Consider the following 27,678-nt stretch of genomic DNA (forward strand, 5'->3'; position numbering starts at 1 on the left):
CAGAAGCACAAAAGTGGTGATTTCAGAGCCCTTAGCATACTGGGCTGCCCCACAGTTCTGCCCCTTTGATCTCCCCTTTGTGTGGAGCTTCATCTTCCCCTGGCTAATTCCTACCTGAGTCAAGATCAACTCAGGTGTGACCAACACTGGGAAACCTTCTGTGCTCTTTCCTGTCTCCACACCACCAAGAGTGGCTGCTATCTTGATCCACTATCTTGACCTTTATCTTGATAGATTTCTTTTCAAATTGTGATCTTAATTGTCATATGCCAAGTTATACTAACATCGTATCTGAGTCCGTGTTTGCTTTTCACAATGGCTTTTAAGCCACTTAAACTCAATAAGCACATATTAATCATTTTTGCCTTGAACAGTGCCGGGCATATAATGAATGTTCGATAAATGTTGGTTAAATGTAACTGAAAAAGTAGATTCATTTGTCTGTTTAAAGGAGGAAAATGGAATGAGGCTGTGATTCTGCCTCAAGGAAAGCTGGTGTGAATTTTGCAGCATCTCAGCTTGCATCTCTGCTCAGTTCTTCCCTGATTTTCTCTGCAACTGAGCCATAGTCTTTAGCTCATCCCAAGCTACTGAGCGTGAGTTCCAAGTGTAGCAGTCCTCTTCTCCAAAGGTTTAACATCTTTCCTGGCTATATCAGTTAACTACTCTAGGCAGAAAATTACAGAAAATCCAACTTAAGTTAGTTTGAATAATAAAGAGGATTTATTGGCTCAGGTACTAAGGGAAGTCCAGATAGAAGGTGGTGATCAGACAAGGTTCAAGCAGAGCTCTGCCTGATTCTTTCCATTATTTTGGCTACACCCTTTCTCTGCCCATTGACGTCTCCCTCAGGCTGCCACCAGAATTGTGACAATTCAGCAATTTGAGGTGCAGGGTCACAATGACAGTATTGGAGGAAGAGAAGTTGTATCTATAGCACTGCAGTTCTGTTTTCCCAGAAGCTTCCAGCAAACTTCCCTTCGTGTTTTATTGTACTGAATTGAATAACATTCCTGTTTCTTACCAGTTTCCCTGGTGGCTCAGACAGTAAAGAATCTGCCTGTAATGCAGGAGACCTAGGTTCGATCCCTAGGTCAGGAAGGTCCCCTGGAGAAGGGAACAGCTGCCCACTACAGTATACTTGCCTGGAGTATTCCATGGACAGAGAAGCCTGGCGGGCTACAGTCCATGGGGTCACAAAGAGTTGGACATGTTTCTAAAATAATCCCGTCAGTCAGGAAATGTCATACACTGATTAGCTTAGATCTGGTGTCCTGAGAAGCGATAACCCTTAAAGTGACCAGGCTTTGCCTTGGAACTGAGGTTCTGATCAGCTCCCCTAAAAGTGAATGGGCAACCTGGGAAGGAGGTAGAAACCTAAATGAAAGCCAGGTACAGAGCTGGGGGAGGAAAATGGCTCAGTGCCCACTGTGCCAGGTAGTAGCTACCCTACCCTTAAAATCTTCCTCTTCTGATTCCTCATGGCTTATAGCAGAAACCCTGGAATTGTGAGGCTGTGGGATCAAAAGAAAAGTTGATTCCATTCAGAGTCAATTAACGATGTGTGTGGTCAGGCAGTGTAAATGGGATGGGAGTATATTGGGAAGTTCTGTGGTTTCAAACAAGGGTCTCTCCTGCTGGTGCAGTAGGGGATACATGAAACCTCCCACCTGTCCTGTCCCTAAAGCATGTATGGGGTTCTTTTGATGATTTTGAAAAGTTTTTAAAAGGGGAAGTAAAGATTTCTAAAAGTTTTTAAAAGAAGAAGCTGATAGTAAACAGCATTCTCCTAACTCTCCCTGGTCCTCTTACTCATTTTCTCTTTTTCCTCTAGACTTTGTAAGGAAGCATCAAGGCTGATGGTGGGGCTTTCTTCTAAGGAGGGCTCTCCTGGGAAGCCAGGCTGTGGGCACCCCAACCCTGAGCCCAATGTCTGGTCCTCACTGGGCACCAGCAGAAGGGCTGGTTTTCTTCCAGTAGCTCGTAAAGTTTCTTGCTGTTGAACTCATAACCATTATCTGTGTCTGCTTTTCCACTTCCAGATGTTCGACTGGATAAGCCACAACAAGGAGTTATTCCTCCAGAGCCATACAGAGATTGGAGTCAGTTACCAGCATGCCCTAGACCTCCAGACACAGCACAATCACTTTGCCATGAACTCCATGGTGAGTGCAGGACCTGTTTTCTTGGGGCAAGAGAATTTTGAGGGGGAAAGGGCTTGGGGTACAGAGGGTAGAAACAGACTTCCAACCTGAGTAGGAAGGAGAAACTCTGAACATGAAGCCCCTTTTAGCATTCCATTTGCTAGCATGGGGATGTGTGCAGAACATGTGGTGAGTTGGCTATTCCTGCAGCAGATTATGGCCCCGTTTCTGCCTCTGAACCCTGCTTTACGTGGTGAAAGGAGTGTGCTGGGGTTGTAGAAGCTATCAGCCCTGTGCGATACTAGAAGAGAGAGTGCCCCTTCTGCTCCGCTGACCCCACTGACTGGCATGTGTGAGTCACTGAGCTGGGATGGAGAGGGGCCTCAGTCTGTGGCACACTGGAAACCAGTGAGTAAAGGGTCTTTGGACTAGAGAAGAGGAGCCTGGCAGGGCAATACAGTTGCTACCTTCAAACGTGCAAAGGGCTGCCTTGGAGAGAAGAGGTGGAATTGTTTCCTGTTGGTCCAGGGGAACTGTCCAGGGGACCACAGTTCAAGCAAGAGGCAGAATGTGTCTCGGGAGTTGACTTATATTGGAAGTTAGAGCCCCCGTAATGGGGAGAGTTCAAGCAGATACTGAATTCAAACAGAGAGGGATACTTACTAGCTGTGGTCATAGGAAATTTACTTCTCTGTGCTTCAGTTTCTTCATCTATAAAATCAGAATAATAATAGCTACTTTATACAGTGGTTGGGAGGATTTAATGAATTAATTGTAAGGTGGCTGGAGATGTGCCTGGTCCTTAGTCCATTATCAGTAAATATTGGTATTATGATATTAATGATGCTGATGATATAGGAGTCTAGTCCAGATAATACCTGTGATTCCTTGAAAAACTAACACTTTGGGATACTTGTTCTTCCATGTGGTCACCCCAAGACTTTGAAATCTTGTCTGCCTCTTGAACCCTTTGTATTTGAAATGCCTGCAGCCTAAGTATGCCTCAACATCTCTCTCTCTCCCCTCTGCCAACTCTTCATACTTGTACTGCTGGTCCATAAGGATATTTCTGCCATTCCCCATATATCTGAATGCCAAAGACACCTTATCATTTCAACTGGTGATGATAGGAGGAGGGCAGGCGTTAGAAAAACATAAACACAGAGGATCACAGAGGCCAGGCAGGAAGACCACTTCATTTTCTAAGGAGTTATTTTAGCTGTGTTATACACTGGACTTAATGTATTGAAGGAGAAATAATTCTAGCCTCAAATTTTCAGTGTCTAATAAGGGAGATAAATCAGACAGTCATGGCGCAGTTTGATATATGCTATGATAGAGTTGCTGTATGGGCTTCCCTGGTGGCTCAGTGGTAAACAATCTGCCCGTCAGTGCAGGAGATGCAGGTTTGATTCCTGGGTGGGGAAGATCCCCTGAGAAGGAAATGGCAACCCTCTCCAGTATTCTTGCCTGGGAAATCTCATGGACAGAGGAGCCTGGTAGGCTACAGTCCATGGTGTCGCAAGAGATTTGGACATGACTTAGCAACTAAACAACAACAGATGCTAAGTGACTAAGAACCTTACAGTCTCAATGATTTAAGCAATAGGGGTTTATTTCTTGTTCCTACCATGTGCCCATCACTGGCTGCTGGGGGTTCTGCTCATCACAGTCACTCAGGGATCCAGGCTGAGGGAACAGCCACTGTCTCAGATGCAGCCAGTGCCTCACTAGACAAAGCAAGCCTCCAGGCACACATTAGCTCTGAAAACTTCCACCTAGAAGTGGCACATTTTACTACCCAACACCAGTCACACAGCCACATCTAACTTCATGTGTGGAGATATAGTCTTACCTCCACATATTGGGGCAGAGAGAGAGTGGGTACTTGTGAGTAACCCTAATGGTTAGCAAAGGGAGTCACCGCAGGATATCAGGTACAGATGAACAGCATGGGATTTGCATGGGAAGGGACTTCTGGCTGCAGAATAGAAGTCTGTGGGACCAGGCAGGGAAGACATCAATATTGACTATGTTATCAATTTTGGCCACAGCAGTCTTGTCTTCATCTAAATGTAAAGACTCATTCCCTTCCAACTAGTCTTCTATAATTATGTCTCATCTCAGGTTTGCTTTAGTCACAGAGGAGCAAAGCAATTGATCACAGGTGATTAAGAATGTGAACTCAAATCTAGTCAGGTTTGATTATCTGTGTGCCTTGTGGATTTCCCCTGGTGAATTTTACAAATTCTGTACCAGAATCTTCATGTCACCTAACTGCCTGGCCCTAAGGCAGACAAACTCATTTTAATAAGAAGCAAAGACAAACATAATTAGAGAGGTAAGCCTGCTACCAAGCCCCTCAAAACAATGAACTACAAAGTTAAATAGAAAGAGCCTTTGGCTTTGAATTATCTGCATCACTGCTCTTCACTGTTAAGATGGATAACTGAGAGTTAATGACACATCAAAAACTCTTTCCTCTGACAAATTTACCTTTGATGTTTCCATTTCAGGACAAAAAAAAATTAAAGTGAGGGAAGACTTTTACTGAAGGGAAGCATCTTCTGGAGCTGGGAGAGAGGAAGAGGAATTTTAATATACAATAGCCAATTAATAGGTTCCAGCCCATCTCTCAGTCTCCCACTGCCATGAGTGCCTGCAGCACTCAGAGGCCCATTTAGCCTGATTATGCTAGCTTTCCTCTCCAGTTGCAGGAAGGTGAAGGGAAACCCCAGTGTTGTTTGATCAAATTTCCCAAACCAGTGCATTATAGACAGAGCCCAGTGTCTTTGTTAACTGGGAGGTTTACAGGTTTGTTATTAAAAGGAACTTCCCCCAAATGGATGTCATCATCCCAAACAGGTAAAAGAAGGATATTACAGACACTTTTGCTCTGGCCTGAGTGATGGATGTTGCTGCCAAGAAACAGATGAATTTAAGCAGCTACTGATGGAGCCCAGTGACTGTAGGAATGATCAGTTACTCTGGGGAAGTGGGAATGTGGATTGTTTTGTAAAGTCACTGAGGCATTTACATTTTGGTTCTTGGAACAGAACCTACACATATGCCACACATTTGTCCACCTAAAGGTACATGTAACATACTTTGTTTCAGGCTACAGGTGAGTTGTTTGCTACTGAATCCTTATCATGTCATCTGTCTCTCCACTGGAACCTCTGTGGAACAGACCATCTCTCTTTTGTTCACCACGATATACCCAACATCCAGCACAACATCTAATCCTTAATTATTTGTGGAATGAGTGAAGAAAGAAGTCATGAGGTTCTTGGGATCTTAAATTGGGAAGGATTATCGATAGGCTTTAGGGTTTACTACTGAAATAGGCCAGTGATCCCTTACCTTTCTGCGCAGTCACAAGTCCCTTTGAAATCTAATGAAAATTGTGAGTCTTCTCTGTAGAGAAATGTATGTAGACAATGTTTTAAAGATATTAATATTTTTAGGGGGTTCAAGGTAATCCTAAAGTCTATTGATCATCCTCCCCAATTTAAGATCCCACAAACCTCATGACTTCTTTCTTCATTCATTCCAGAAATAATTAAGGATTGGACATTGTATGGGATGTTGAGCATATAGTGGTGAATAAAAGAGAGACGGTCTCTCCAATGGAGGTTCCAATGGGGAAATGGATGATATTATATAATCTCATAAGTAAATATATAATCATAAATCAGTAAGTCTTGTGTTGGAAGAGAAGGGCTGCTATGATGGAGAATAACAAAAGGGGCTCCATTTAAATAAGGGGAGGTCAGGTACCTTTTCAATGAATAATTAGTATTGACTTATTGTTTATTAATTGCTAGCAATTATTGGTCTGTGAATTAACTGCTGTGCTGTGCTAACTTGCTTCAGTTGTGCCTGATTCTGTGCGACCCTATGGACTATAGTCCATCAGGCTCCTCTGTCCATGGGATTCTACAGGCAAGAATACTGGTGTGGATTGCCATTCCCTCCTCCAGGGGATCTTCCCCATCCAGGGATTGAACCTGGGTCTCCTGCATTTCAGACAGATTTATTACCATCTAAGCCACCAGGGAAACTCATTAATTAATTCTATGAAGTACCAATTCTTCTTTATAATTTAAGGAAGCCCTATGTATATCATTTGGTAAATGAAAATGATCTAGTTATAATTTATGTATTTTTAAAGTTTTGTTTTCATGTCCAGTATTATATACCAGTTAAAGACCCAACTCTAGCTGAGGTGACCATTACTGAGAAATAATTGCATATCAGCAAATTATGGAAAAAAAAATCAGAAATTTCCTAGATTTTATCTATGAATTGGTACTAATAAAGGCTATCAGTTATTAACATGTGGAGAGTGTGGGAGTAATGCCTCACTGAGAATGGTCCACGAGCAACTCTGAAAGAAAATGGTTAAAAATGCTTGATCTTTGCCTTTTTGTTATAGCAAGAATTTTTTTTTTTTTTTTTGTAATTTCAACTGGGGAATCCTTTATACTTTTTTCATCTCCAATAATAACAATAGTAACCTACCTACTAAACCCAGTGGATAAATATTCTCTGGCTTCTTACAGTGCCTCATAAAGCCAGATTTCCTGAGCTCTCTGGGGCCCTCCTGTTTCCTGATCTGTCTTCTGTTGTGAAAGCCTTTCTTACAAATTCTCCTACCCCTGAGTGGGGCCTCCTCCTCTGATGGGAGTGTGGGCAGATGGAAGTAGAATTGGATTGTAATATGCAATAGAACCTTTATGTAGCCATCTATGCTCCAGTCACTCAAGAAAAAGACACTCACAGAAGTACATACAAGCATAACAGTGTTATTTACAATTTTAATTAGCTGGTTCTTTGGGAAAAAATAAATTGCTAATGGTTTCTGTCTAGAGTTTTAAAATATGAATTGATATTAATTTTCTATGATTATGACTGTGAGGACTCATGTTAGTGATAACCATGTGCAGTTGGGCAGTAGGAAGCATTTCTCCAGCAGCATGTTGATAGCTGCTTTAATGCTATTAATTTGCTCACAAGAGGCACTAACTGTCACTTGGTGGTGTGTAAATCAGACCAATTGCAACAAAGCCTGTGGTGCTCTCTTTGTTTTGAGGGAAAGTTACAAATAGTAACACCAAGGAAAAACCAAACCTGGTGCAAGAGAGAGAAAGGTTCTGAGCAGGTTTCCTGACCCCAATTTGAGAAGCCTCACTCTGGGATCTTCTGTCACCTTTGATTCTCAGCAGGCCCAAACCGTGATTCTGCAAGTACTTCCCTACCCGCAAACAGGCAGCAGCACTTGCTATAATGACAGTATTTCTAGGTTTTGGTGAAAACACACATACACTTGCATGTGTGCTATAGTAATGTTTAATCGACAGAGTTTGACCCTGCCATTGCTGCAAAGTCTCTTAGTAGACAAAGAACCTGCTGAAAAAGAGAAAAGACATCTTTGCTGGTTTGCTTTAGTCTTTTTAGTGCAATTATTTTTTCCCCAAAGAATCATTAGTGCACTTGCTAAAAGTGCAGATTTCTTTTTGGCTTCTATTCCTAGAAGACTAGAAAATCCTAGACAATTCTAATCTCTGGGGGATGAGACCCCCCCCCCCAAAACCTCCATTTTTAACAAGTTTCACTGGTGATTTATGTACATAATAAAGTTAGCAAACTATTGTTCTGTGGACATGTATATGTATAAAATAGTCACACCCTAAAATGTAGCATTATGTGTTCTGAAAGAGAGTCCACTTCCAGTATGATAGTGTGATAGAATGATGAGGAGCTATGCAGACTTACTCTCCAGTGAAAGTATTTTCCTACATAGGCCATTACAGAGTAGAGTTCCCTGTGCTGTACAGAGGGTTGGCAGACATTATTTTAAACAAAAAGTCTTGAAAAATTTTCCTAAGTGCATACAACAAATGAAGAAATATTTATTCAAGAAAATTTACTAAAACTTGCTAAGAACAGTGAATCTGTGGTATTTGAACCAGGACCCTCTTTTCTCCCCATTTCCACCTCAATGGGATGGAAATTCTGCTCGAGACTAGTGCAACCAAGAACACATGATCCCCTTTCTCCATAGTTCCCAATGAAGGACTCTCTTCCCAGATAGGACAGTTCCTATCCTGCTCCAAGCTACCTGATGCTGAAGTTAAGTTTTAGGTGAGTGTGGCCAAGAGGTGGAGCATCTTCTTCTGCCTAGCCCCCACTCATGGAGCTGCTGCTATACCATGGGCATAGCACTGCCTTGGAGTAGAAGCAAAATATAAAGCAGAGAGCCCCAAATCTTTTCCCAAAGCAACTGGTTTTATTTGCAACAGAGGGTGGAGAAGTTCAAGCCAATAGCACTCTCAAAAAATGCCCTTAGGGAAGTTATGGTGAGAGGTAACTAAGAGAAGATTGCTAGAGTTGTTGAAGATACAGGATGAATAGTAGGCAGATTAGTTTGCCAGAGAGAAAAAGACCTCCTGGGGTCAGAACAAATCTGAAATACTGGCCTCAGGAACTATCCCTTCAAAGGAGCTTGGATTTGATTGGATAGATCTGTGGAGCAATTGATACCCCCAGGACATTATGGGAAACAATAGAATAGTGAGCTGGAAATCAGTGAAATTTAACAGCTTGATGTGGTCAGGGAAGGAGGAAGTTAAAGAGATGACTATGAAGACCAGTGTCATCCCAGGGTGACTGTGGGCATACCCAATGCTGCACCCTATGAGGAACAACATCAAGGTTTTCCCACTAAAATAATCCAGCCAGTCACTAAACAAATAAGCAGACAAATAACAATAACAAGCCTCAGAAGTGGAGGAATCAGTACCTAGAGATGCTGCAATATATTATATAAATGTCCAGGTTCTAACAAAAAATTACAAGTTACGCAAAGAAACAAATGTATGAATGGAAGTGGTGGGTGAGGGGACAAACAGATAAAAAGCACTTGCTGGAAAAATCAAGAAACAGAAAATGCCTCTGAGAGTCACTAGAGACCAAATTTAACAAAGATTCAAAGTAGCCATTATAAATGTGTTTTTTTTTTTTTTTTTTTAAGTGTAGTCTTGCCTCCTTTGTCGTAGACTAATTAACCATAGATGCATGGACTAATTTCTGGCTTTTCTATCTTGTTCCAATGATCTATATCTCTATTTTTTGCGCCAGTACCATACTGTCTTGATTACTATAGCTTTGTAGTATGGTCTGAGATCAGGGAGTCTGATTCCTCAGCTCCATTTTTCTTTCCCAAGATTGCTTTGCCCATTCAAGTTCTTTTGTGTCTCTGTTATATAAATTTTAAGATTTTTTTTGTTCAAGTTCTGTGGAAATGCCATTGGTAATTTGGTAGCAGTTGTGTTGAAGCTATAGTTTGCCTTGGGTAGTATAGTCATTTTAACAATATTGATTCTTCTAACCCAAGAACATGATTTATCTTTCTATCTGTTTATATTATCTTTGTTTTTTTTCATCTGTGTCTTATAGTTTTGGAGTACAAGTCTTTTGTCTCCTTAGGTAGGTTTATTCCTAGGTATCTTATTCTTTTTGGTGCAATGGTAAGTTTGATTGTTCCTTGAATTTCTCCTTCTGATCTTTTGTTGTTAGTGTATAGAAATGCAACTGATTTCTATGTATTAATTTTATAACCTATAACTTTACCGAATTTGTTGATAAGTTCTAGTAGTTTTCTGGTAGCATCTTTAGGATTTTCTATGTATAGTATCAAGTCATCTGCAAACAGCAAGAGTTTAATGTATTTTTTTCTGATTTGGATTCTTTTTTCTTTTTCTCCTCCAACTGCTGTAGCTACAACTTCCAAAACTATGTTGAATGACAGTGGCAAGAGTGAACACCCCTTGTCTTGTTCCTTATCTGAGAGGAAATGCTTTCATCTATTCACTATACAGTGTGATGTTAGCTGTAAGCTCGTCATATATGGTCTTTATTAAGTTGAAGTATGTTCGCTCTGTGTCCACTTTCTGGAAACTTTTATCATAAATGGATGTTGAATTTTGTCAAAACATTTTTATGCATCTATTGAGATAATCATATGGTTTTTATTTTTCAGTTTGTTAATGTCCTGTATCATGCTGATTGCTTTGTGGAGTTTGAAAAATCTTTGCCTCCCTGGAATAAATCCCACTTGATCATGGTGTTTGATCCTTTTAATGTTTTGTTAGATTCTGCTTGCTAGTATTTTGTTAAGGAGTTTTGTGTCTATGTTCATCAGGGATAGTGCCCTGTAATTTTCTTTTTTGTAGTACCTTTGTATGGCTGTGGTATCACAGTGATAGTGGACTCATAGAGTGAGTTTGTAAATGTTCCTTCATCTGCAATTTTTTAGAATAGTTTCAAATGATAGGTGTTAACTCTTCTCTAAATCTTTGGGAGAATTCACCTGTGAAGCCTTCTGATCCTGGACTTTTGTCTGTCAGGAGTTTTTTTAATCACAAATTTGATTTTAGCACGTGTAATTGATCTATTCATACTTTGTATTTCTTCAAGGTTCAGTCTTGGAAGTTTGTACCTTTCTAAGAATTTGTCCATTTCTTCTAGGTTGTCCATTTTATTGGCATATAATTGCTTGTAGTAATCTCTTATGATCCTTTATATTACTGTGGTGTCAATTGTAATGTCTCCTATTTAATTTCTAATTTTAGTGATTTGAACCCACTCCTTTTTTTTTCTTGATGAGTTTGTCTCAGTTCAGTTCAGTTGCTCAGTCATGTCTGACTCTTTGTGACCCCATGAATCGCAGCACGCCAGGCTTCCCTGTCCATCACCAACTCCTGGAGTCTACCCAAAACCATGTCCATCAATTCAGTGATATCATCCAGCCATCTCATCCTCTATTGTCCCCTTCTCCTCCTGCCCCCAATCCTTCCCAGCATTAGGGTCTTTTGCAATGAGTCAGCTCTTTGCATCGGGTGGCCAAAGTATTGGAGTTTCAACTTCAACATCAGTCCTTCCAGTGGACACCCAGGACTGATCTCCTTTAGGATGGACTGGTTGAATCTTCTCACAGTCCAAGGGACTCTCAAGAGTCTTCTCCAACACCACAGTTCAAAAGCATCAATTCTTCAGCACTCAGCTTTCTTCACCGTCCAACTCTCACATCCATACATGACCACTGGAAAAATCATAGCCTTGACTAGACAGACCTTTGTTGGCAAAGTAATGTCTCTGCTTTTAAATATGCTATCCAGGTTGGTCATAACTTTCCTTCCAAGAAGTAAGCGTCTTTTAATTTCATGACTGCAATCACCATCTGCAGTGATTTTGGAGCCCCCAAAAGTAAAGTCTGACACTGTGTCCACTGTTTCTCCATCTATTTGCCATGAAGTGATAGGACCAGATGCCATGATCTTAGTTTTCTGAATGTTGAGCTTTAAGACAACTTTTTCACTCTCCTCCTTCACTTTAATCAAGAGGTTTTTTAGTTCCTCTTCACTTTCTGCCATAAGGGAAATTGCTCAGTCGTGCCCGACTCTTTGCAACCCCATGGACAGTAGCCTGCACCAGGCTCCTCCGTCCATGGGATTTTCTAGGCAAGAATACTGGAGTGGGTTGCTGTTTCCTTCTCCAGGGAATCTTTCCTACCCAGGGATTGAACCCAGGTCTCCCACATTGTAGACAGACACTTTACTGTCTGAGCCACCAGGGAAGTGCAGGGTGGTGTTATCTGCATATCTGAGTTTAATTGATATTTCTCCTGGCAATCTTGACATCTAAAGGTTTATTAATTTTATTTTTTCAAAGAACCAGCTTTTAGTTTTATTAATCTTTGCTACTGTTTTTTGAGCTGTATTTCATTTTATTTCTGCTCTGATCTTTATGATTTCTTTCCTTCTACTAACTTTGGGTTTTGTTCTTTTTTTTTCTAGTTACTTTAGGTGTAAGGTTTGATTATTTGAGATTTTTCTTGTTTGCTGAGATAAGATTGTATTACTATAAATTTCCCTCTTAGAACTGCTTTCACTGCATCCCATAGGTTTTGGATCATTGTGTTTTGTTTTCATTTGTCTCTAGGTATTTTTTAATTTCCTATCTGACTTCTGCAGTGATCCACTGGTTGTTTAGTAATATATTGTTTAATCTCCATTTAGGTCTCGTCTGAATGTGAGACTGGACACTATAAAACTCTTAGAGGAAAACATAGGCAGAACACTCTCGGACATAAATTGCAGCAATATCTTTTTCTTTCCACCTCTGAGATTAATGGAAATAAAAATAAACAAATGGAACATGGGTAAACTCAAAAGATTTTACACAGCAAAGGAAACCATAAACAAAATGAAAAGACAACCCAAAGAATGGGAAAAAATATTTGCAAATGATGTGATCAACAAGGGATTAGTCTCTAAAATTTATTAATACAAAGAGCTCATGTAGCTTAATATCAAAACAACCAACCCAATCAAAATATGGACAGAAGACCTCAATAGACCTTTGTCCAAAGAAGACATACAGATGGCCAAGAGGCACATGAAAAGATGTTTGACATCACTGATTATTTGATTTGTAGAAGTACAAATCAAAACTGCAATGAGATATCACCTCACACCAGTCAGAATGGCCACCATCATAAAATCCACAAACAATAAATGCTGGATAGTGTGTGGAGAGAAGAGAACCCTCCTAACACTGTTGATGGGAATGTAAATTGGTAGAATCCCTGTGAAGAACAGACGGAAGTTCCTCAAAAAAAACAAAAAATGGAGCTACTATATGATCCTGCAATCCCACTCCTTGGCATATATCTAGAGAAAAACACGGTATGAAAGGGCTCATATACTCCAATGTTGGTTGCAGCAATGTTTACAATAGCCAAGACATGGGAGCAACCTAAATGTCCATCAACAGAGGAATGGATAAAGAAGGTGTGGTACATATGTAGAATGTAATATTACTCAGCCATTAAAAAGAATGAAATAATGCCATTTGCAGCAACATGGATGCAGGTAGAGAATGTCATAGTGAGTGAACTAAGACAGAAAAGAGAAAAATTATATGATATTGCTTACGTACGATTGCCGGGAGAGATATCAACAACCTCAGATATGCAGATACACTCTAATGGCAGAAAGTGAAGAGGAACTAAAGAGACTCTTGATGAGGATGAAAGAGGAGAGTGAAAAAGCTGGCTTGAAACTCAACGTTCAAAAAACTAAGATCATAGCATCCAGTCCTATCACTTCATGACAAAAGAAGGAGGGAAAGTGGAAACACTGACAGATTTTATTTTCTTGGGCTCCAAAATCACTACAGATGGTGACTATAGCCTCAAAATTAAAAGACACTTACTCCTTGGAAGAAAAACTGTAACGAACCTAGACAGCATTTTAAAAAGTAGAGACATTTCTTTGCCAACAAAGGTCTGTGTAGTCAAAGCTATAGCTTTTCCTGTAGTCATGTACCAGTGTGAGAGTTGAACCATAAAGAAGGCTGAGTGCCGAAGAATTGATGCCTTCGAACTGTGGTGCTGGAGACCTCTTAAGAGTCTCTTGGACAGCAAGGAGATCAAACCTGTAAATCAACCCTGAATATTCATTGGAAGGACTGATGCTGCAGCTGAAGCTCCAATACTTTGGCCACCAGATGCAAAGATCTGACTCATTGGAAGAGACCCTGATACTGGGAAAGATTGGGGGCATGAGGAGAAGGGGGAGACAGAGGACGAGATGGTTGGGTGGCATCACCTACTCAATGGATATGAGTGTGAGCAAATTCTGGGAGATAGCGAAGGACAGGGTAGCCTGATGTGCTGCGGTTTATGGGTTCGCAAAGAGTCGACATGACTTAGCGACTAAATAACAAATTGCTTATATGTGGAATCTAAAAAGAAATGATACAAATGATGCAAAACAGAAACAAATTCAGACTTAGAGAATGAACTTACAGTTACCAGAGAGAAAGGGTTGCGGGAAGGGATAGTTTTGGATTGACATGTACAACACTGGTATATTTAAAATGGATAACCAACAAGGACCTATTATATAGCACAAGGAAGTCGGTTAGTATTATGTAACAACTTAAATGGGAAAAGAATTTGAAAAAGAATAGATCCATGTATATGTATAACTGAATTGCTTTTCTATGTACTTGAAACTAACACAACATTTTTAATCAACTATACTCTAATATAAAACAAAAAATTAAAAAATTAAAATAAACATTTTGCAGTTAAAAAAATCATGGCAGAAATCCTCCCAAATATTGAAAAGCAATTTACACAGCCAGGAAGTTCAAGGGACTCCAAGTAAGATAAAGGAAAGGGATCCACAAACAGATTCATCATAGTGAAAATACTGAAAGCCAAAGACAGAAAAATTTTGAAAGCAGCAAGAGAAAAATAAATTGTCACAAGGGAATCTCAATAAGAATAATAGATGATTTCTCATCAGAAACAATGATTCCCAGAAAGACATAGAATAATATATTCAAAGAGCTTAAAGGAGAAAAAAACTGTCAACCAAGAATCCCGTATTTAGCAAAGATATCTTTCAAAAATGAAAGTAAAATAAAGATATTTCCTCATAAACAAATACTGAAGAAATTTTTTGCTAGCAGACTTACCTTATGAGAAATAAAGGAAGTTCTTTACAGTGAAAGCAGGTGACCCAGACAGTAATCTGAATCCATACAAAAAGATAAAGAGTACCGGAAAAGGTGATTATATAGCATTAAAAGGCAGTATACTTGCAAATTTTTTTCCTTTCTTCTCTTCATTGATTAAAAAATCCATTATATAAAATAATATGTGTGTAATGTACTACTGAGCATATAACATAGAGAAATGTAACATATTTTCCAGTGACAGCATAAAGGATGGGCACAGGCGTAAAAGGGAAGATCTACAAATGATAAATAAGGAAGTTGATATGATAAGAACTATAGACTTATATTTACTGTACTTTCTTGTCTCAGCTTCAAAAGACATAAAATTATAAAAAGTGATACAATCTAATGTTGGGTTTATAACACTGAGAGATGTAATATGTATAATAGCAACATCACAAAACACTGGGGAAAGAGAATAAACCTACACAAGAGTGGCATTTTATTATCTCACTGGAATTGAGTTAGTATACATCTGAAGTTGATTCTCATGAGTTAAGACATTCATAGTAAGCCCTAGAACAATAGCTAAGAAAAAAACAAAAAATATGTAGTGAACAGAAGTTACCAAAATAGTAAGTGCTACATTATAAAATACAATACATAAAGCACTCTAGAAAAAACAGAGTTATAAAGGCAAACTTGTGACATATAGAAACGGTTAAATGGCAGACATAAATCCAACTGTATCAATAATGACATTAACTGTGAAAGGGTTAAACAATCTAATCCGAGGCAGAGATTGTCAGAATGGATTTTTTAAAAATGAGATCCAACTATATACTGTTTATAGGACAAAGACTTTAGATTCAAGATTATACTATATTGAAAGTAAACAAATGGGAAAAATGATAAAACAGCAATCATATGAAAACCCAGATGGCTATACTAATAACAGACTTTTAAATAGACTTCAAAACAAAACAAAAACTAGGACATGGAAACAACCTAGATGTCCATCAACAGATAAATAGATAAAGAAGCTGTGGTATATATATATACAATGGAATATTACTAAGCTATGAAAAGGAATGCATTTTAGCTTGGCTGGATGAAGCACAAGCTGGAATCAAGATTGCCAGGAGAAATATCAATAACCTCAGATATGCAGATGACACCACCCTTATGGCAGACAGTGAAGAAGAACTAAAGAGCCTCTTGATAAAAGTTAAAGAGGAGAGTGAAAAAGTTGACTTAAAGCTCAACATTCAGAAAACTAAGATCATGGCATCTGGTCCCATCACTTCATGGCAAATAGATGGGGAAACTAGAAACAGTATCAGACTTTATTTTGGGGGGCTCCAAAATCACTGCAGATGGTGATTGCAGCCATGAAATTAAAAGACGCTTACTCCTTGGAAGGTAAGTTGTGACCAACCTGGATAGCATATTATAAAGCAGAGACATTACTTTGTCAACAAAGGTCCTTGTAGTCAAGGCTATGGTTTTTCCAGTGGTCATGTAAGATGTGAGAGTTGGACTATAAAGAAAGCTGAGCGCCAAAGAATTGTTGTTTTTGAAGTGTTGTATTGGAGAAGACTCTTGAGAGTCCCTTGGACTGCAAGGAGATCCAACCAGTTCATCTGAAAGGAAATCAGTCCTGGGTGTTCATTGGAAGGACTGATGTTGAAGCTGAAACTCCAATAGTTTGGCCACCTGATGTGAAGAGCAGCTGACTCATTTGAAAAGACCCTGATACTGGGACAGATTGAGGGCAGGAGGAGAAGGGGACGACAGAGGAGGAGATGGCTGGATGGCATCACCAACTCAATGGACATGAGTTTGGGTAGGCTTCAGGAGTTAGTGTTGGACAGGGAGGCCTGACATGCTGCAGCTCATGGGTTTGCAAAGAGTCGGACACGAGTGAACGACTGAACTGAACTGAGTGAGATGGATGAACCCAGAGCCTATTATACAGAGTGAAGTAAGTCAGAAAGAGAAAAACAAGTATTGTATACTAATGTGTTTATATGGAATCTAGAAAGATGATGCCAATGAACCTATTTGCAGGGCAGCAATGGAGACACAAACATAGAGAACAGGCTTGTGGACCCAGTGGGGGAAGGAGAGAGTGGGAAGAATTGAGAGAGTATTATGGAAACATATACATCACCATATGTAAAACAGATAGCCAGTGAGAATTTACTGTATGATTCAGGGAGCTCAACCTAGTAATCTGTTGTAACTTTGAGGGGTGGGATGGGTTGGAGCGAGGTTCAAGAGAGAGGGGACATGTGTATACTTACGTATACTTATAGCTGATTCATGTTGATGTATGGCAAAACCAATGCAGTATTGTAATACAATTATCCTCCAATTAAAATAAATTAAACAAAAATGTTACTGGGGAAAAGCAGAACATTTGATGAAAGAATTACTCCATCAGGAAGATATAACAATTAAAAGCATATGTTCCTAACATGTAACACCAAAATAAATGAGGCAAAAACTGACAAAAATGATGGGAGATATACAATTCAAAATTAATAGAGACTTTGATACCCCACTTTTAATAATGATTGGAACACTAAACAGAAGATCAATAAGAAAATAGTAGACTTGAATGAAGAAATAAACCAAATTGACCTATAGAACACTCCACCCAACAACAGCAGACTATATATTCTTCTCAAGAGCACATGAAACATGTCCAAAATAAGACTATATATTGGCCATAAAGCAAACCTTAGTAAATAAAAAGGATAAAAATAACATAAAATATGTTCTTGGACTACAATGGAATGAAATTAAAAATCAGCAACAGAAGGAATTTGGGGAATTATCAAATATGTGGAAATTAAATTATGCTCTCTTTAGTATATAATGGATCAAAGGAAAAATAAAAAGGGAAATTAGAAAATACCCTGTAGGCCTAAGAGTCCACATGCAATACACAATAAAGTTCAGGAACCACTGGACTGGATGATCTTTTAAGTTCAACCTAACCTCAAACATCTTGGTTTCTGAGGTTCTAATCCTAAAGATGGAAGTAAAGCCGTTAAAATGTGTCCTTCCCTGGCAGGAATGAATATAATCCAATGTTTTCTGTTAACCCTGAAATTCCCTAGGGCAGGCCTTCTAAGGAAACCTGTGCTTGTAAAATAATGCATGTATCACCAACCAGACCTTTTCTTACTAATCAGTTAGTTGAACAGGATGTAGTGGTTGTATTTCCACAAACAGCCTTGTGAATGGAATTAGCCTTTCCTTCCAACTCAGGAGAGGGATTAGATTTATTTTCTGATGTGCTCAGGATCCATTTCTGATCTATGCTTTTGGAACCATTGTTGATATTAGAATTGTCCAAAGGAGAAGGACTATGCTTTGGACTAAGAAAATAAGTCAACTGACACTATCCCTGAGGTCAGATTCTAAAGCTATCAATTAATTAGTCTGTGGAGTTGGAGGACTTCTCTTCAAGTTCAAGAGTATCCAGGGAGAAAGAGCATCTGTCTTTGCTCCCTACTCTAGCCTTTCCAGATGCCCCGTTTTCCTTTACCCACTAATCAGCCATGTTTTGAGGACTGGCTCCTTTTTAACCAGAAACAGAGAGAAGCTCCTTGACATAGGCAAAGAACCACCCTGTATTACTCAGTGTCACTCTGGTGTACAATGCTGGCTTCCCTCACCTGCTGCCCAGATAATTGGCATGAGTCCCTTCCTGAAAGGTTTCTCTGAACTGACCTGCAGGGCTTGACTGACGACACAGATTTCTGACTTGCGGCCAGCACTGGCTTGGTTCAGCCTTCTCTCCTGATCATTCACCCCTCCAGGACCCAGTTTTCCCTCTTCATCCTCCTCACTCCTGGTTCTTTGCCCAACACCCCTGATAGCACTTTTCTAGCTTCAATTCACTGCTCTCAGAGGCCCTCTGTCAGCATGTACCTTGCCCTCAGGATGTTTGCTCTGCCCTCTGAATGTTTGCCCCCTGAGCCTTGTAGCTCAATTTACCCACATACTTTGACATACTCACATGCAGCCAGTGCCTGCTCTCTGCCAGGTCTGTAGCTGCCAAGGAGTTAACTTGTCTGAAATTCAGCCAAAGCTGACTCATGCTTCTTCTCTGAGGTTTCCTGGAGCCAAATGAAAGACGTGAAATGGTCTGTGAAACCTCACACATCAGATGAGATAATGTATACGAAAGGGCTTAAACTGTTAGCATGACACGAATATGAAGTATTGATAATAATAATATGCAGGAGCAGCCCTGCATATGTCTTTCTGGGGCATGGCTGGTCGCTGACCAGGAGTACCAGATGAAGGACAGAGATTGATTAGGAACATACAAGCAAAATGTTTACAAATCAGAAGATTCAAGAACTGAGAAGTCTGGATTACATAGGCAAATGAGAAAAGGGCAGTGCAAAACCAAAACAAAACAAAACCAAAGCTCAGATTTTGTGGTACAACCAGGGGCCCAGAAATAAGGAAGAGCATAAAGGATTTTCATCAGCAAGTCCTTTCAGTTCTACCCTCAAAATATATTCAGAATATGGCCACTCGTTTCCACCTCCATAGCCATTACCTATCTGGACTATTGTAGTAGCTCCTATCTGGTCACCCTGCTTCCACTTTTGATTCCTTACAATCCACTTTCAACATAACAGCCCTAGTGATCCTGCCAAAAGTAAGGTACTTCACATCATGTCACTCCTGTGCTCAAAATGCTTTAATGTCTTCTTGTCCTTCTCAGGATAAAAGCTGAAGTCGCTTACCATGGTTTATAAGGTTCTCTGTGGCCTAGCCCCCCATCACCCCTCCAGTCTGATCCTCTACCACCTACTCATCTGTTCCACCCAACCTGGACTTGTTGTTTCTCGAATGCTCCAAGGTCACTCCTGCCTCATGGTCTTTTCCCCTGCTATTTCCTCTACCTGGAACCTCCTTCTGGCTGTTCATTCTCTCACTTCATTCAAGCCTAAGCTCCAGTCTTACCCTCAGTTTCAGAGGTCAGCCTGCCCTGACTTCTCTGTCTTAAGTAGCACTTCTCAGCCCCATCATTCACTATCCTTTTCCCCACCTGAATTTTGTATAGCACCAAAATAGGTAATATATAATAGATATTACATTATTGCAATAATGATGCTTCCAAAATATAAGCTCCATGAGCATAGTTTTACCTGTCTTGTTCCCCGCTTGCATTGTTGGATGAATGGTTGAATAAACAAACAGAATGACAGATTTAGTCTCCGACGATAAATCATGATATCAAGGGTCAAAGAATTGCCTTAATCCTGAGCTTTACTATGGTCCTGTGGAGACAAGGACCTATTCCCCAAGGTGACTGGTCTTGGATTTACAGGTTGTGATTTTTCCTCCAAGGAGGGAAAGGACAAGAAAAGTCCACCTGCCAGGCTCATGCCGATTCTGGAGTAGAGCTATTCTAGACATTACAAGGGCAAGTCAAGGGCCCCAGTGGGGAGACTTCAGAGAAGTAGAAATTTTTATTGAATTCTCTCTCTCCAGGAGACCTATTTTTCTGGAATTTGAGTTTTTTGGATCTTAGGAAGCAATTTCTCTTCATCATTTCCCCTCTCCCTTGAGGGACATCTTTGGCCAGCTCAACTGCTTTCAGGTGTATAGTAAAGTAAAACAGTACAGTGGAAAAGAACATGGGTACTTGGTGCTAACCGTTGCTCTGTATTTCTGTATTTGTGAGATCATTGGCAAATTATTCTCAGAACCTCACTACTTTGTCTGTAAATGGAGAATAGTGATAGTACCTTTGACAAACACAGACATTGTAAGGATGCAATGTGATCATGCATTTTAAACACTGCATTTGGCATGATGTTATGCTTGGTACATGTTCAGCTCTTATCATTGTTAGGGTAGGAGTGCCCAAGGAAATAGTTCCCTTTGTTCAGGACAGCTCCTCACAGTTCCTATCTACAGAGCTTCTCAAACTTTAATGTATATATGTATCACTTGGGACAGTCTTGTTAAAATGCAGTCTTATTCAGAAGATTAGGAAGGGGCCTGAGATTCTGCATTTCTAATCAGTTCCCAGGTTGTGATAGTGTCTCAGACCAAGCTCTGAGTAGTCAAGAGAAAATACAGGAGAAAGGCCTGGTGTATAAAATACTGGTGTTTCTGTGACTTTTCATAGTCTCTGATTCCAACCTTACAGGAATCCTGAAATTACTACGTCTTAACTCAAAAGAGCTGTTTTGTTTCTAGCCTCTTTCCCTTACGGTGTCCCTGAATCTGATTCCAACTGTACCCATCCCTCCCTACCATTTCAATCCCACAAAAAATGCCTCATGCAAAGACACTCACCCTTTTAAGGAAGTTTCACTCAAAACTAAGAGAGGAGAGAGAGAAAATTTTCTCTTTTACTTAAATCTGCTCCTGGGCTTCCTTGGCCCTCAGACATATGGCCAGGCACTTGTTTTCATGGCTGTTTAATGGTTTGTAAAGCAATTGCTGGAGGAAACATTGCTACAGCAAGCCAGGCGAGAGAGACAGAGGGATTCATGGGCCAGTGTTATCTTTGCTGAGCACCAGGGCTCTTCCAGCTTCTTTCCTTTCTCTGCCCAACAGTGACAGATGGCTTCCACATGGTTTGACCTACTGTTTGGCCAGACCTGACCAGATCATCATCCATCAGCTGCCCTGTTTGGCCCCCTTGAGGGCACCCTATGGCTTGAGGGAGGCAGAAGTTAGAGGTTTCATTTAGAGCTCACCACATCTCATAGCTATTGCAGTAGAGTTTCTAGCATGGGGAGTTCTTACTCCAGATGTAACTATCCCGATGCCCATATGTTTAGAGGTGGGATCAGCAGGTTTACATGGTAATGTTCAAGTAATTAATCATAAGCTGATGCTTTAACAGTTTCAGGACCCAAAGTGGGTTTGGTACTTGCAAAGATGTAAGCAGTACATATGGTATTATTAATTGGGAAAAAGGAGGTGATGTTCAGCTTTTTCCATTGCCTTGGCACAATCTCTGTTTTCTTACTAATTCTGAATATTACTGATGAGTAATATTCAGTAATATTACTGCTGAGCCCTGGTGCTCAGCAAAGATAACACTGGCCCATGAATCCCTCTGTCTCTGAAAGCTGCCTGGGAAGATCTCCAAATATGTCTCCTCATGGCTCTCTTAAGAATATTGTGAAAAAAACAAAAACAAAACTTTGAATGATCTGTAGGGCATGAGAAAAGGATAGTATAAGTAAAGGGGTCATGCAGACTAGGAATTAGGGGACCTGGATCTAGTCCCAATTTGCCTCTCTTTTTTGTGACTTTGAACATACTACTTAATTGATTTTACAAATTTTTAAGCACCTACTAGGCGGATTCAAGAAATGTCTGGGTCTTATTATTTTTTTCTAACTATAAAATGAGATTGTTTATGAACTTGGCAGTGTGTTTATGTTCTTTCCCTTCTTAAAGTATAATTTGGTCACTAAAACTTGCCTGTTGCTTGTAAATAAATTATACTTTACTTGCAAAAAAAATGCTTTACCAAAGTAAAAAGTTTTGAGGACGTTTGAATAATTAGAGCTGTCATGTAATGCAACTTGATCAAATCTATTAAAATTAAAGGTGCATTAAAATAATTTTTAAAACTAAAGAATATTTAAAATACCAAATGCGTTAAAATTTAAAATGCACTGCAACCCTCAGCATTATTTTTAGAGGGGGATCAAAAAGCACTGAACTTTTTTGTTCAGTGATACTAACTGGAAACAACCTTTGTGTCTCAGGAAAGAGAATGAGTTTGATAAAAGTAGAGGGTTGAACATAAATTCCCCCTTAGCTCCATCACTCATAGACATTTGATGCTTTGACATATTAGCTTCACTGGGACAGGAAAGGACTAGGGGATAAAATAATGTATATTTCCTCTATATAGCTTTAAGAATATTTTCCCCCAGTTGCTGTATATGTGTGTGTGTGTATATATATACACACACACTCAAAATTACTTAAAAAAAAAAAAAAACTTCTCTATACACAGGGGAAATAAGATCAGAAAAGACCCTAAAGAAAAGTTTCTCCCCACCCACCATGCATATCTAGTAGAAAATAGCATTCAGTAACCTTTGGATGGGCTTTCTCTGGCTTGCATAACATTTTTATCAGCTGAGGTTTATATATTTTGTATTTCACATTCTGTTTAGCATTTGGTTTGCATTCGACCTGAATGATTTTGCCCAGTACCCTGGCTCTTGACTGGTTGTTTGCCTGGCCTCCCTCCTTGGACTTTTGGATTTGGAGAGACAAGATCTGCAGGGCTTGTCTAGAGGACTGAGCCCCTTTCAGGAAAGTGGCCCCTCTGTAGTAGCTGGCCTCACCTTCTGTGATGACCTGTCAGTTCACAGCTTCCATTTTCACTATGATAATTTAAAAGCTGCAGTTCCTTTGAGCAGAATGGAATTGAGAACCTTGTGCCCAGGACTATTCCTTGGTGAAATGAGACAGTTCAGTAAATCCCCTTTGCCATTCTGGAGGTGATGATGAGAAATGTGCCCCTGGACAACAAAGTGATAGGCTCCCTTGCCTGGGCTGGGGAAGAGGCTTTGGCCATCTTTTGCAATATCCTAGTGACAAGGAGATGGCTCTATCCCCTTGTATGAACATGGGACAGTCCCACTTCTGGGCGCTCTGGATGTGGCTCACACATGTCAAGGTAGTGGAGACACCTTAAGAAGGCTATCCCAAGAGACAGGAACCTCTATTTTTCCAGCTTAAGGTTGAAAGGACATGGCTCACAGAATCAGTCACTGGCCAATTCTGATTTCTCCAATCTTTCTGAGTCAAAGAAAGACTTATGGATAATTCAGGGACACAGACCCTTGAATCCTAGGGGAAGGGCTTCTGCCAGCACTGGAATTGTGGTTTTCAGGGCAGTGGCCTGACAGACAGCAAGGGAAGTTTCACCCTTTCAGGCTCTTGTGCAAGGGACTCTTCCTAAGGAATAGGTGACTGTGTGGCAAACTCTCTATGAAATACAGTGGGACTCTGGCCTCTTATTGGAATATTTGTCTCTAGTTGGAATAGTTGATAGATTTTTCTTTTGTCTTACTTTTTACTAATACTTTGATTTGAGTTGCACTTAATTTGGAGAGGAGAGTTAACCCCAAACTGCTGCAGTTGGATGTGGGAAAAGATATGATATTATTTAAGTTATCAGTTATATGCCAGGCACAGACTGACTGGATGCTTTATATTATCTCATATAGCCCACAGCAGGGAGTTTATGATTCAGGGTGGGTACCTATGACCACAGGAGTATAAAATTTACTCCTGATTTTAGGAGTGAAATGAATGGGATTCAAATAATATAGGAATTCAGAAACAATCTGTTCTTACAATCAACCCTTGACATAGACTCCGGGTTTACCAAAATGACAGCTTGCATCAAATGACTATTTCTAAAAGAACCAGTATTTCTTTCAGAGTATACCACATAAGAGACTACATTTAAAGAGAAAATTTAGCTGGGTTTTTACATGGAAAGTTATCATTATCTTGCAAGCAACTTTGCATGTTTTGTAGCCAGTCAGAGGAGCCAGGGGCCAGGTTCAAAGTGAGAGCCTTTGGCAGGGCTGAAAATTTTCATCAAGATTCTGCCACATAGAAATTTCAGCAGAATGACTCTGCTTCATCGATTTAAGTTAATCACAGCAGGAGACAAGACCTCAGGGGAAGAGTCCAGTCTTCCATCCTCTGATCTCCAGTTAATGACTAAAGGAATGAAATGAGAAAACAGAATTTTGTAGGCAACAAAAGTGGGGGCAAGGTGTAAATATAGAGAATTTCGAGTTAGCAAGATTTTGCTAAATTTAGTTATTTTTTTCTGTTTGTGACCAAAACAATCAGAGGAATGCCTTTGAGAGGAGATGGCAGGGGTGAATGCTGCAGCAGACCAGGATGCTGGTGGATTGCATTCTGCAGGGTAGATAGTGTTTAAACCTTGGACAGTGTGATATTTTGATAATGATAATAAAGCGACACTTGGTGGGGGCGGGGGTAAATTGATAAGGCAGTGTTGAGATAAGGGTTTAAGAGGATACTCACTAAGCCAGAATTATTAGTCCTATTGTGAAATTTCTGGTCAGAGAATCTGGTTAATCTTGGTAGCTCAGCTTGGGTGAAGAGGCTGGTCTTTGGTCACTCAGCTCCTGTCGTGGGTCTCACACGACAGAGCCGAAAGCAGAGCTGGGCTGAGGGCCTGAGGCGTGCAGACAGCCTAAGCTGAGCTGTACTGCTCTTCTTGGTCTCACTCCAGGCAGGCGTCCCCTTGCCAGCCTTTTAGCAAACAGAGCAGTTTGTTGAAAGCATAAACCAGATCATATTACTCTTCTGTTTAAAACCATCCCATTGCACATGGATACTTGACAGCTTTGAGTTACTCTTGTTGCTTCAATGTATACCTCACCTCCTCCATAGAAAAGAGTCTAGATTTAGCAGGTATTCCCTCAGGCACTGGAGAGGAGACAGAAGAAGACTGTGACCTCCTAGGTTCTCTCTACTTTCAATCTGGACACTCTCCTTGAATCAGCGAATACCTCGAGGCCTGGTTATATAGTACCAACACTGCTTACTCAGAAATGGAATGTCAGATCTTCAGTTCATAGTACAGATGAGGAAGCTGGGGCACAGAGGAGGCACATGACATCTTAAGTGAGTGCCAGGGCTAACTTACATCTAACTCCTGGCTCCTGGCCTAACAACTTTGATGCCTTTGACTGATGGTCACCTCTGCAGCTCGAAGGGCATTGAAGGCTGACAGGGAAGAACAGCAGAACCATGCAGACAGAGTAGAGGAGGCAGCTGGTAGAAAATGGAAAGTCCATAAAGAGTCAAAATACCCATTCTTGCTGGCCATAACCCCAAGACAAGTGTGAGTCCCATATGTTCTTTAACAGAGGCATAAACAGTAACACAGAAAAACTACACAGAGGGATTAATAAAGGCCATGCCATTTGTGCCTAACAACTAAGCACCCTATTTATTCGGATTCTTACTTTGTCCTTTTAAGTGATGGGAGACCTCCTCCATTCCTCCCTAGTCATTTGGTTTGTGACTCTAGTTTAGAATCTATCTGCCTACTTGTCTGAGGTTCTAGGCTCCAGGGAGATGAAGATGATGAGCTTGGGCCACGTGATTTGCCTGCAGTGTTTTGCTGTTCTGCACAGGGGCTGTAGAGAAGAACAATGAGCAAATTCATGAGTCAACATTATATTTATCCTTCTATTGTGGGGAATACTGCCTCTACTTGTGTGAAACATAATCATTTGTTAGCTTAAGTAAGACATTTTCCTGCCCACTGATAAGGAAACAAAAAGGCATTTACTGTGCTAGTCTCTAGAATGTGAAATGTAAGCTATGGTCTTTTCTGTTTGTTTGTCTTTAGTTTTCATTTATGATCACAGGCTTAAGGGTTGAAGGGGGCCTTGGAGGACTGCCAGCTTCACCACCCCATTCTGTGCAGGAAGTCCCTTCCTAACATCCTTGCTGGTGGTTCAGACCCTTTCTCTCTGCATCCCCACTATGAGTTGCTGCTACCGCTGTCACAACACTTACTTCATTTTGCTTTAAATTACAGTTATTTGAGGACTTTTCTTAAGTCTCAGCTGTGAGACCCTGAGGACAGAAATCCTGTCTCATTCCTCTTTGATATCCCACAGCCCCCAGTACAGAGCCTGGTCCACTCTCCATAAACATTTGAATGAGTGACAAAGTGTTAACAGCCTCCAGTGGTAGCCACAATTCGACATCTCTAATAGCTAGAAAGAAAGTTCTTCCTGAAAGTGAACAGGAACATGCCTTTCCGAGTTCCCTGTGGGGAGAGAACATAAAACAGGCAGTGATGACAAAGGGTCAGGCATTCATACGGTACACACAAGAGAGCCTTGGGACTGGCCATGCCCTGCTCTTTATTGCTGGTCTTGCTTCCCATCGGGCCAGAGGACGTGGAAGTCTTTCCCAGGACAGGAAAACCCCCCAAAACTGGATAGGTCTGGATAAATGTATGAGGGTAGGGAGGATTTGCAGGACTTGAACCTAGTTTGGAAGGAGAACTTTATTAGACTCTGTCAATGTCCCACTCATACCCCTCAGTCTGCCCTGAGGGACATCTGGTTCCCATATACAATGACACCTTCCCACGTTTCTCTGCCCATGGTCACTCTCTGGCCTGGGGAGTGTGCTAGGTTTGTGTATAGGTCAGGCTGGAAATGCCAGGGAATAACTCCAGAAGAAACTTCAACCATGAGTGATAGTACTTGGTACATAAATACTCCAGATCCCTCATCTCCCCTTGCGATGTCTGGAAGTATGTTCTATATAGTCTCTTAAAGGTTTCAGGAAGGAGGACCCCCAAATGCTCACAGCAGTAACCCATTAATGAACACATCCTGTCTTCATTTGCCTCCCTTTCCCCTTTGACTTGCCCACTCCCTCATTGTGCTTCCTGGGATCATACCCATATAAACAATCTGCCCCAAATCCTTGTTTCAAGTCTGCTTTGGGTGAAACCCCAGCACAAAATTTGGGGGAAATCCAGATGTTAGTCCCTTAGAAGACAGAACTATTAAACTGAGTGTATGCCCATCTTCCCCATTTCTTTCCTTCTAATTCAGAGTTGGTCTTTCTTGTCAGTTCTATAAATAGAGTTTAATTTTAAGAAGAATCTGTGTCCTAACTCAGAAAATAGGACCGATAATGATTCCTAAATCTTTGAAGGATAGTTTTTTCAAATAATAATAGTTAATAATATTCTAGTTCTATTAAGGGAATATGCTACATCAGAAAGGTCTCAGGCCTGTCTAAAGAAAGAAATCACGCATAGACGTCAGGATGGATTTGTGTTTAAGTGCTTCACTTAGCCCCTTAAACCTTCACAGAGACCTTTTAAATGAAGAGTGACTTTATAAACCTGTCTCAGATTTGGGACAGAATGCTTGAGGTCAGGGACAATGAAGAT

General features: G+C 40.4%; 1 protein-coding gene across 12 annotated transcripts in view; it reads left to right on the top strand.

Annotated features, from left to right (window-relative positions):
• Nucleotides 1–27,678, top strand: part of KALRN (kalirin RhoGEF kinase) — a 678,650-nt gene that overhangs the window by 258,927 nt on the left and 392,045 nt on the right. For all 12 annotated transcript variants that reach the window (XM_065943374.1, XM_065943379.1, XM_065943376.1 and 9 more), the window contains exon 6: nt 2,043–2,165. In XM_065943374.1, the coding sequence (XP_065799446.1) occupies nt 2,043–2,165 (123 nt within the window). The remainder of the gene's footprint in view (nt 1–2,042; nt 2,166–27,678) is intronic.

This window comes from Muntiacus reevesi, chromosome 8 (assembly GCF_963930625.1).
Source record: "Muntiacus reevesi chromosome 8, mMunRee1.1, whole genome shotgun sequence".
In the NCBI taxonomy this organism is placed as follows: Eukaryota; Metazoa; Chordata; class Mammalia; order Artiodactyla; family Cervidae; genus Muntiacus; species Muntiacus reevesi.